Here is a 12,469-nt window from a genome sequence, read left to right as displayed (position 1 = left end):
TGGGCCGTCTGGTGGCACAATCCGTTTTCCGTAACGAAGTACCCATTCCTCACAGAAATTTCCCATAAGGCCACTTGTAATATAGAGGAAATGGGGGTTTGGGGGCGCAGCCCCCAACGAGCGAAAGCGAGTTACTATATAAAACATTAGTCTTCGTTGCAAAATTTCACCAGTGATTCTGTTCGCTGTTTACAATTTAAAACATGGTACCTAGTACAGTGTGCACCACATCTTAAACATACACAGTTCAAACCTGGTTCATGATAACGCTTTATATTACACAGTTTATAATGGAACCCATGAACGGAGAACCTTGTCAGCAGGTGTCGCAGTTCATATCCACCTTGAACCCACTCGCGATTTAGCATGGCATCGATAGAGTAGAAATCTTCCCAGATGTCAGCCTTCTTCGATCGTAGGTCTCGAAGCAGATGTATATAGGGTGTTGTTGCTGGAAGTAACAACTGTAACATTAGCTCTTCCACATAAAATCCCTCTCTGGATAGCTCATACATGAGCCGGGAAGGAGAATATTTGGAGAGGCACAGAGCCCGTTTCAAGTAGATTGCCTTCAACTTCTCGATTTTATCTAACTGTTTCATACTCAAACGTTCCCAAATGTTTTCCAAGCTATATGTTGCTATAGGGCTGATTTTTAGATGAAAGAGTTTTATGGCCGTTTCTAAAGACAAGTTTCTCAGGTGCTTAATGTCAGATATTGCTTTCATAGATGCATAATATCTATTATCTAGGAGGTGTTTATTGGAGTCGGTCTTGGTCGATTTAAAATTCATAAATCGATACATCTGTCGATGTTATTTCGATAGTCGAGGTTGATCTTCGACTATGTGCTTTTTTTTTTTTTTAGATTGATGAAATATTATTTTGTACAAGTACTGAGCGCATTTGAAAAATGGATAAACTGACACTAATATCCGGGACATTATTTATGGCTGCTGATATTTTTGCTATTGTGAGTTTGGCGATGCCAGATTGGATTATAACAGATGTAGGAGGTAAACGAAGGAACGAACTAACGAATGAATGAAAGAATAAATAAATAGATTATAACCTGATAATGACAGATGTTTACCAAAACATTTCTTAATGTGTATTTCTTCTAGGTGATACGCGCCTAGGGCTCATGTGGACATGCATGACACTGTACAACAGGCCACAAGTCTGTTTTACTCCCGACTTGCAACCTGAGTGGCTTTTGGCGTTAGTTTGCATTTTCGTTGGATGTATCTGTATAACCACCACAATTATTCTCCTGGCATGTTCTCACTGGGACCGAAATGTCGTTCCATATGCACGCTGGGTTGGATTCACAGCAAGTAAGTTTATATTTTCAAAACATTTGTATTTTTCAGTCCCATTTAGCCTACTGCATCTGGGTATACTTACATTTCTCTTCTTTTCAAAATACCGGTACTCAACATCTGCAAATGCATTTTATTCATTCCTATACCTCTTTACTACAATTAAAAATAGCCGTAATGCAGGTTAGATTGGGATTATCAAAGTGCTCCCAATCATTTTGTCAAACTTCACAGAACCGCCATACTCTACCAAATAAGACACAGGATTTTGAGAGACTACAGAAAGACCTCAACGGTGTTGTGCGATGGACAGAAGACCATGGTAAAATGGTATACGGGATTAAAAATGAGGTAGTAAGTTTCACCAAGAGGAGAAATCCTCACAGTTTTAATTACTGTGTTAATGAGGTGAAAGTACCTCATGAGTATCGATCAATCAATCACTACTGATCTGCATTTAGGGCAGTTGCCCAGGTGGCAGATTCCCTATCTGTTGTTTCCCTAGCCTTTTATTAAATGAATGCAAAAAAATTGGAAATTAATTGAACATCTCCCCTTTGGTAAGTTATTCCATTCCCTAACTCCCCTTTCTATAAACGAATATTTGCCCTGATGTGTCCTCTTGAATTCCAACTTTATTATCATACTGAGACCTTTCCTACTTTTAAACACACCACACAAACTTATTCGTCTACTGATGTCATTCCAAGTCATCTCTCCACTGACAGCTCGGAACATACCACTTAAATAACACTAGTATGGTTTTATTGTTCACCCACCTATTCAATACAAACAATCTTAAAAATTAGGACTTTGTCCTTATCAAAATTGTTAACATGAAATTAATATATTAATAAATTAATACATGGATTAGAGATAAAATTCATTTTTGGGTCAGTATTGAAAGTATCACATGTAATATCAAAGCCAACCAGGCAAACATTAAAATGAATAAGTATTTGAACCTTAGAATAAAGATCGGTAAAATCTCAAAAGACATAATATTTCTTAAGGACTACTTGAAACTAGGACTAAACGATCTCTAATCCATTTACATAGTTGGTTTTTAACAGTATTCATAAGTCATTTCAAATCAGATACCGTACCTGATCTATTCCTAAAGTAAAAAATATGGCTGATGATGCCTACTATTGATAGGCGAAGCATGTACCATGCAATGTATTAATTTTTATGTTAAAAAATTTTCATAAGGACAAAGTCCTAATTTTAAAGATTGTATTGTATTGAATAGGTGGGAGAACAATAAAAACATATTAGTGTTATTTAATACAAATACATTCAATACAGACCCAAAAATGAATTTTATCACATGTAACATACCACTTAGTCGAGCAGCTCCTCTCCTTACTCCCAAGCCCTCCCAGCCCAAACTTTGCAACATTTTCATAACACTACTTTTTTTTTTTTTTTTTCTGTCAGAAATCGCCCAGAACAAATAGAGCTGCTTTTCTTTGAATTTTTTCCAGTTCTTGAATCAAGTAATCCTGGTGAGGGTCCCATACATTGGAACCACGCTCTAATTGGGGTCTTACCAGAGACTTATATGCCCTCTCCTTTACATCCTACTACAACCTCTAAGTACCCTCATAACCATGTACAGAGATCTGTACCCTTTATTTACAATCATATTTATGTGATTACCCCAATGAAGATCTTTCCTTACATTAACACCTAGGTACTTACAGTGATCCCCAAAAGGAACTTTCACCCCATCAATGCAGTAATTAAAACTGAGAGGACTTTTCCTATTTGTGAAACTCACAACCTGACTTTTAACCCCGTTTATCATCATACCATTGCCTACTGTCCATTTCACAACATTATCGAGGTCATTTTGCAGTTGCTCACAATCTTGTAACTTATTTATTACTCTGTACAGAATAACATCATCTGCAAAAAGCCTTATCCCTCGTCGCCATAAGGCCTATCTGTGTCGGTGCGACGTAAAGCCCCTAGCAAAAAAAAAAAAAAAAAAAAAAAAAAAAAAAAAAAAAAAAGCCTTATCTCTGATTCCACTTCTTTACACATATCATTGATATATATAACAAAACATAAAGGTCCAATAATACTGCCTTAAGGAATTCCCCTCTTAATTATTACAGGGACAGATAAAGCTTCGTCAACTCCAATTCTCCGAGTTCTGTTTTCTGGAAACGTAGCCACCCATTCAGTCACTCTTTTGTCAAGTCCAACTGCACTCATTTTTGCCAGTAGTCTCCCATGATCTACCCTATCAAATGCCTTAAGATAGGTCAATTCCAATACAGTCCATTTGACCTGAATCCAGGATATCTGCTATGTCTTGCTGGAATCCTAAGGTTTGAGCTTCAGTGGAATAACCTTTCCTAAACCCGAACTGTCTTCTGTCAAACCAGTTATTAATTTCACAAACATGTCTAATATATTCAGAAAGAATGCTTTCCCAAAGCTTACATGCAATGCATGTCAAATTGACTGGCTTCTAATTTTCAGGTTTATGTCTATCACCGTTTCTTTATACACAAGGGCTACTATAGCAACTTTCTATTTGGTATAGCTCCTTCATGCAAATAATAATCAAATAAGGACTTTAGATAGGGTGCTATATCCCAACCCCTCGTCTTTAGTATATCCTCCGAAATCTTATCAATTCCAGCTGCTTTTCTAGTTTTCAACTTTTGTATCTTACTGTAAATGTCATTGTTGTCATAGGTAAATTTTAATATTTCTTTAGTGTTAGTCATCTCCTCTATCTGGACATTATCCTTGTAACCAACAATCTTTACATACCGCTGACTGAATACTTCTGCCTTTTGAAGATCCTCGCATACACACTCCCCTTGTTCATTAATGATTCCATGAATTTCTTCTTGGAACCTATTTCTGCCTTAATGTACGTATACACACACTTCTATTTTTCACCAAGATTTGTATAACCGCCAATTATTCTTACCATCATGTTATCCTTGGCTGACTTCCGTGCTAGGTTCAATTTCCTAGTAAGTTCCTTCAATTTCTCCTTACTTCCACAGCCATTTCTAACTGTATTTCTTTCCAATCTGCACCTCCTTCTTAGTCTCTTTACTTCTCTGTTATAATATAGTGGATCTTTACCATTCCTTACCACCTTTAAAGGTACAAACCTATTTTCACATTCCTCAACAATTGCTTTAAATCCATCCCAGAGTCTGTTTACATTTTTATTTTACAGTTTTCCACCGATCATAGATACTTTTTAAAAACTCCTTCATGCCTGTTTTATCAGCCATATGGTACTGCCTAATAGTCCTAATTTTAATACCTTCCTTTCTTTCAAATTTATTTTTAACTAGCTGATGTACCCGTGCTTCGCTACGGGATTCTCAGAAAGACTGACTTGGTGGTTTTCCTAACTGAATTCAACATAGGTGATTACAAAAACGTCAGTAGGAATGTAGCGATTGAAAGCAATGTTATCATATAAAATACTCGATCAAATGAAAAACCGCACACATTCTCACTTTCAACGAACAGTACTACGGTGCCGATCTAACAGTCCAAAGTTCCAGAGCTGGAACAACCAGGTCGCAGACTGCCATGAACACTCCTCTGTCATTATTCCGTTAAATATGCACATTACTCATTCGAATCAGTGCCTCAGAGTAGGGATTGAATAGCTCGAATGCTATGATGCTATTTTATTTTTATTTTTTTGCTATTTGCTTTATGTCGCACCGACACAGATATGTCTTATGGCAACGATGGGTTAGGAAAGGCCTAGGAAGTGGAAGGAAGCAGCTGTGGCCTTAATTAAGGAACAGTCCCGGCATTTGCCTGGTGTGAAAATGGGAAATCACGGAAAACCATTTTCAGGGCTGCCGACAGTGGGGCTCGAACCCACTATCTCCCGATTACTGGATACTGGTGAATGCTATGATAAACCAGTGTGTTGCGTACCTGCAGTATCAGAAAATATATGAACCAGAGGAATGTCATGCTAAAGAAGAAAGTTTTCCAACTCCCCTGCTATTTCCCGCCAATGTTCAGTCAGGCTGTTATACTCGGTACGCAGTAGTAATCCCATCTATCGGAGTTGAGCGGCACCATAAAAAACGAAGAACATCACAACAAACAATGGTCAATGTAAAGTAATTGTTGACCAGTGTTAAGCATTTTGGATATTGTAGGCCTTCTGAAATACCACTCTTATCATAGTCGGTACAGTAAAACTGAATGAAACGTAAATGATCGGAAATTGTATTGTCTATAACTTTTGTTATGTAGTACCGTACTTTTCTATAGCACCAATAACATAGGTACCGGTATTAAAAATTGAATTTTAGGCGCCTTCCCCTAAACTACCATTTCATCTTGGGGAAAATATAATTATTTACAGCCTAGACTGTAGTTTCTTATCCCCGACTATATAGCGGTTTTCATTAAATTCTGTTAACCCATTTTCTCGTGGCTCGGCGTTGATATGGACTTAGCAACAAAAATACAAATTCATTAATATTTGTGTTATCAGAGCCGGTACGGTAAAAATGTATAAGACATAAATGACTGGAAATTGAATTCTATATAACTTTAGTTATATAGGGCCAATTGCAAAAACGGTATTTAGACGATGTCTACGGCTAAACAATGCCTAAGTATGGCTGCCGCATTGCAGAGACGTTATTTATCACTTAGACACTGTCTAAAACCGATGTTCAACCAGTCATGTTTAAACACTGCCGAGAGCACTGTTTAACCTCAAATGAGAGGAGTGAAGCACAATCAGAGGTTATGTACCATGAAATATGTAATTTGTATTATCATGTTGAGGCGATTCCGGGAAGAAAGGTTAGTCTGACGGCCTCTCTGTGGGTCGCCCGCTGCTAAATCGCAGCAATTCGTTTTACATGCACGGAGAGATAATCATAAAATAAGGTTTCACTTTACGAGAGACTTGTTTCTTGAGACTGACAAAGTGACAGTCCGGTAACTGTCAACTTGAATACAATTCTTGGCAACCGATATATTTTATTATATACATGGGGTAATTTCCATGGAATTATAGGTCACTTCGACTACAGACATATCAGAATTATGTGTCCCGATTGTCTGAGGGCTGTCACATACATCAACTGGGAGGGATTCACTTATATTTACGGCCAAGTAAACACACATAGTAGTGAAAACTAAAAAGTAGATTGTATGGGACTTATACGATTATATATAAGTTTTCGGCAACTATCAGATAGGAAAATACAAGTGGTGGTGATTATCGTTTAAAGAGGACTGGGGAAGAAAAGCCGTGACCATAATAACAGCCCTAGTATTTGCCTGGTGTAAAAATAGGGAAACTACGGAAAACAATCTTCACAGCTGCCAATGATGCGTTTCGAACCTACGATCTCCAGAATGCAAGCTACATCTATACGGCCCGTACAACACATTTTTGGTTACACATTACTATTGCTTCATCTTCCCTTCGTTGAAGCTACCGTAATTTATGAGTAGATTACACTCACTGTAACAACGCTATAAGCAAAGCTACACTTCCCCATACGGTGGCTTGTCACTGTATTGTCGATAATATTATGAGATTTAATTTCCACCGAAAGCGATACTCTTATCTGTGGGCAAGTCATGCTCAGCCATATTCGAGTAATGTGTAGGAAGACAAACAGCTGACTGGCGTTCGGCGCGCGCACCGACGAATTTCATTGGTTGCGACAAGCAAAGAGTTACATCAAAGATACTCCTGTCTCCACTTTTAAACCAAAATAGAAAGTTTAAGGGATGTCTAGTTAAACATCGACTGAACATTGTTTATGCAATGGAAGATCGTGAATGATTTAGACGTTGATTAGGTAGACGATGTCTAAGGCTTAAAACTAGTCATCGTTTCTGCAATCGGCCCATAGTATTTATCGATAGGACCGCTAATAATATAAATATTGGATAATTAAATTAAAGGCCTTCCCTTAAACTACCATTTCACTCAGCGTGAATAAAATAATTTATAGCCTAGATTGTAGCGGCTCATCCCTCGACTTTACATACCGATTTTCATTAAATTCTCTTCAGCCGTTTCCTCGTGATGCGTGTACATACATACAGACAGACAGACAGACAGACTGAAATTACGGAAAGGTAAAAAGTACATTTTTTTGTTACTGTGGACATGACCGATATAGAAATACCATTCTTTTCAAATTCTGAGCAATGTACAGACAAAACTCTTATTTTATATATATAGACTACCACAAAAACAGCTTTGTGATCACTAATACCATCTATTACTTCGGTTTCTCTATAGAGCTCATCTGGTTTTACCAGCACCACATCCAGAATATTCTTCCGTCTAGTTGGTTCCATCACTTTCTGAATCAGATGCTCTTCCCATATTAACTTATTTGCCATTTGTTGGTCATGCTTCCTGTCGTTCGCATTACCTTCCCAATTGACATTTGGTAATTTGAGATCACCCGCTACTATCACGTTCCTTTCCTTATCGTTTCCTACATAGCTGATTATCTTATCAAATAATTCTGAATCAGCGTCTGCGCTACTCTTTCCTGGTCTGTACACTCCAAAGACATTAAGTTGCCAATTGTCTTTAGAGATGAGCCTTACACCTAGAATTTCATGTTTGTCATCTTTAACTTTTTCGTAGTTTACAAATTCTTCTTTCACCAGAATGAATACTCCCCCTCCTAACATTCCTATCCTATCTCTAAGATACACACTCCAGTTCCTTGAGAAAATTTCTGCGTCCATTATTATATATAATTTCTCAGCCATGATTCAACTCCTATTACAATATCTGGTAAGTATATATCTATTAAATTACTTAATTCTATTCCTTTCTTTACAATACTTCTACAGTTCAGCACTAACATTTTTATGTCGTCCCTACCTGACTTCCAGTTCCCTTATCACCGCTCCCTAGGCCACCCCGTTTCCCTGAATGTTCCTTGCTATAACCCGTCTAAACAAATTTCCTAACTTTTATGTACGACTGCGGTTTAAGTGAAGGTGGCCTGAGCGCAGATTCTATCTTCTATCCACCCATTAAGATCTTGAAATCTCACTCCCAGTTTCCCACATAGCCACTCTATAGTCTCATTTAAATCCCCAATCACCTTCAAGTCAGTATTCCTCCTACACAGTATTCCACTGATAAGAATCTCCACTTCCTTAAACTTCACCCATGCTGCATTTACCAGATCCCACACTTCCCCAACTACGTTGGTACTTATACCTTAAGTACATAAGTACATATTCATACACTTAAGTACATAGGTATTATTATAAGGAAAGATCTTCATTGGGGTAATCATATATGCAAGTTTATGAATAAAGGTTTCTGTTCTCTTAATATGGTTATGAGAGTATTTAGGAGTTGTTATAAGGAAATATAATAACCTCTGATGGAAGGAGCAAGCAGGACATAAAATAGGGGTTGACATTAGCAAAGAAAGCCTTCATGAAAAACAAATGTCTATTCACTGCAAATATACAGGTCAAACTGTCAGTCGTTTCTGAAAATACTGTTCTGGAATGTGGCACTATATGGGAATGAATCATGGACAATAACTGCTGCAGAACATGAGTAATTAGAGGCCTTTGAAATAGGGTGTTATAGAAATATGTTTAAGGCGAGATGGATTGATCAGATCACAAAGAAAGATGTATTGAATCAAGTACCGGTAGGTGTCAAGAGAATGATTAGGCAATATTTGACTTAAAGGAGAAAGAGGTTTGTTGGTTATGTTCTGAGGCATGCAGTACTTGTTTGTTTAGCTTTGTTGGAAGGCGTATGGGATAAAAATGTCCGAGAGAGACTAAATGATCAGTACCCATTACAGATTGGGAAGGATGTGATAATTATGTAGCAAAGAGATTGGCCCAGTTTAGGGTGATGTGTTGAACTGCACGAAACCAAGCCAGCTGGGTAATACCGTAGTGTTCACAGTATCTCCTCAGAAGGCTGGCAGTGACATACATGGGTGTTTACATTAAGTCATTGTGGATTGATAGGCTTGATCTTGATGGCTGGGTGGTCTGCAGTGGGAAGGTTAGTGTGGAGGCGACTGGCACAAGGGTCGCGGTCCTTCACACATGAAACACCCACACCGGGAACATTATCTTCAAGGGGTGTTTATTGTCTGTTCGTAATATGCTGAATTGTTGACTCATTCTTTGCTCAGAACACATATTGAACCTCTGCCCCTGCACTTTATGGTGACTTTTGTCAGGGAAAAATATCTTTTTCCCCACTACTGTATTATCCGATCTTAATGAACATGCTCACAAAGGATGAAAAGATGTTTCTCATGCATTTCTCCTGATAGAATGTGTTTCCTTTGGAGGTTTGTGGGCTTTCTTTCAACCTGCTGGAAGTCTACCAAACATTAATCACGCAGATTCACCCACCCATCATGGGAGTCAAGTCAGTGTAATTTTGTTTTCATGCCACAGTTCTCTTCTTTCTAGGGTGAAATGGAGTCAGACTGTTTGTGCCTCAGAGTAATTTGACTTAGAGGGCCTACACGGATACAAAATTCAGTAGCTGTTACTCTCTGTGTCATAGAGGTATTCTGTGATAGTGCTACAGGTGCACTACACTTTGTAAATGTCATATCCATTGACAGTAGCGATGCTAAGAAACTCGGGGTTTCCCCCTTAGTAATTGAAAATGGGCCCCTTGTAACTTTCCTTATCACGAAACAAGTTTATTTCGTAGTACAAGGTTGTACATTATTACATTGAACAGCAATGACGCAGTAATCATTTACAAAATTTAGTTTTCAAATCCAAAGGAATAAAAATACACATGTATGATATGAAAAACACACACACGCGTGCACAAGAATGCACATTCCAATTATAGTAAGCAAAACATGCTGACTATCACAATACTAAGAAATAGTCTCGTTCCTAGGACCGAATAATTTACTACTATTTACACCTCAACTGTCCATCGTAGGCCTACTTAGCTACATTGACTGGCGAGAGTTATAAACAGGCTCAAAACTTCAGTATTTAGAGTTTAGATAAGGAAGCTGTTCTTGTTATAGCATATTCACTGACTACTGGGTTTTCAGAACTGGCTAATTACTTCAAAGGCCTTGTTGATTATTGTGAGTAGCAGCAAGGGATGGTTGTTATTGGAACAGGTTGAGAAACCCACATTCTTTCAGAAATAACTACTGTATTCCTATTGATGAAAGAAGCTCTGCACTACAACGGCGAAGTTTGGAATAACCCTCTCACTTTTTTATATTTTTTTTGCTAGTGGCTTTACGTTGCACCAACACATATAGGTCTTATGGCAACGATGGGATAGGAAAAGCCTAGGAGTTGGAAGGAAGCGGCCGTGGCCTTAATTTAGGTACAGCCCAGCATTTGCGTGGTGTGAAAAATGTGAAACCACGGAAAACCATCTTCAGGGCTGCCGACAGTGGGATTCAAACCCACTATCTCCCGGATGCAAGCTCACAGCCGTGCGCCCCTAACCACACGATCAACTCACCCGGTATAATCCTTTCTAATAAAAATAATACTGTGTTGTGTGCTGTAGCTTTATGAATATGTAAAATCACTCTTCAGTTACAGAATTAAAAGTTATAATTTAAAAAGTTGTAAAATAACCACCTACTGTAGGCCTATAGTTATTAAAAAGCTATTTTATGTAAGTACCTTGTCGTAACCTTTATTTGTAAGTAAAATAAGTCATACTTTACATTTAGATGGGTTTATGACTGGGCATTGTTGCAGAGTTCTTAGCAGGGGGTGGTTGTGTAAAACAAGGCATTCAATAATATATAAACCACCAAATAAATTTTTAAAAAATGTTTTATTTAGTCAAGCAACTGATTGATATAAAGTATTTTACAGACATGTTGCATTCTATATTTTAAGCCTTAAACAAAAAGGAACAAAGAAAATATCAAGTATTGCAGAGTGCATATATAAAAATTTGTAAGATATTTTTCAACTTCATGAAGAAATATTTGTGCCTTCAGTTAATTATCTAAGATCATGTTTCAGTTGACAGTGTTTTCTTAGTGTCTAATCAGGTATATTTTCCTAATATTACACAAAAATTTGTTTACTTAGTACAAATTTTGAAGAAAACTTTTCTGATAATTGGAAAGTTTTCCCAAATATTTAACATTTTATCCCTTTGTAAAAAAAAAAAAAAAAAAAAACCATTCTTGTTATGCAATACCTTTTGCAAACACTTCTCTTTTAACTCTAAAACTCCTTTTTTTCTTTTCTCTCTGTGTATAAGAGAAGTAGCATTGGAGCAATATAAAATTTTGTTAACAGACACATTTCATGTCAGCTTTGTCACTATGACAATCCAGTATTTTTACTGGACAGCATTTTTGTTTATCAGAGGGCTATGCACAATATTTCCACTTCAGTATCACAAGTTATTTTTTTAAATACTGAGGTTTACTGTATGCCTGACAGAGTGTGTAAATAATATTACTAATTTGGTGTGCTATAAAGGGAGCCAGGTAATTTCCCAGACATCATGATTATCAATCTGTATTTTGTAACAAACTTTTCATAATGTTTTCTATTAAAAGTTCCAACACACTTGTGCAATAATATTTTATTATGAAAATGCATTAAATGCATGTGTGAGATTTTTTTTTTTTTTTACAACAGCACGTTCTTTGACTGTATTGACTATAACAGCATGGTTTTTCTATATATTTACAGTGGTGCTGTTCTGCTTAGCTGCTGTCATCTTCCCCATGGGATTTAATGTTGATGAAATCGGTGGCCAGCCCTATCAGTTGCCTAACAGCCACCAAGTGGGAGTATCATATATATTGTTTGTTTTGGCACTTTGGATCACTGTCATTTCAGAACTGTTTGCTGGAAAAGTGTGTCTTCCACATTTTTAGGAGATAGTGTGATCCTGTGTTCATGAATGTAGAAACCACCCGTGTCCTGGTGAATTGTAGGCCGAGATAGTTCTGCAGCCACTTAAAACAAGTACTATGTTAAGAGAGTTTATAACTCTAGACTTCATAAACAAATAAAATGGACAAATTTGTGCAAATTCAGTATTACTTTTATTGACATGTGTTTTAATTTTGAGTTACTAGGTTCATTATGTGGAAGGCAGTTTACAACCTTTCAGTTCCATTTCATGT

The 12,469-nt window shown here is 37.2% G+C and overlaps 1 protein-coding gene across 2 annotated transcripts; it reads left to right on the top strand.

Moving 5' to 3' along the window:
• The first annotated feature begins 874 nt into the window (after positions 1-874).
• Positions 875-12,379, top strand: LOC136857099 (uncharacterized protein C16orf52 homolog A). Of its 2 annotated transcripts, none has more exons than XM_067135495.2 (3): positions 875-973; positions 1,125-1,337; positions 12,030-12,379. In XM_067135495.2, exons 2-3 carry the CDS (start codon positions 1,145-1,147, stop codon positions 12,215-12,217), a joined length of 381 nt encoding a protein of 126 aa, XP_066991596.1. In that variant the 5' UTR covers positions 875-973; positions 1,125-1,144; the 3' UTR covers positions 12,218-12,379. The 2 variants fall into 2 exon arrangements, with proteins under 2 accessions (XP_066991596.1, XP_066991594.1); XM_067135493.2 differs by having other exon boundaries at positions 883-1,016.
• The last annotated feature ends 90 nt before the right edge of the window (positions 12,380-12,469 follow it).

This window comes from Anabrus simplex, chromosome 1 (genome assembly GCF_040414725.1).
Source record: "Anabrus simplex isolate iqAnaSimp1 chromosome 1, ASM4041472v1, whole genome shotgun sequence".
Taxonomy (NCBI): domain Eukaryota; kingdom Metazoa; phylum Arthropoda; class Insecta; order Orthoptera; family Tettigoniidae; genus Anabrus; species Anabrus simplex.
The sequence above is the reverse complement of the archived record's forward strand: the minus strand, read 5'-3'. Positions and strand labels throughout refer to the sequence as shown.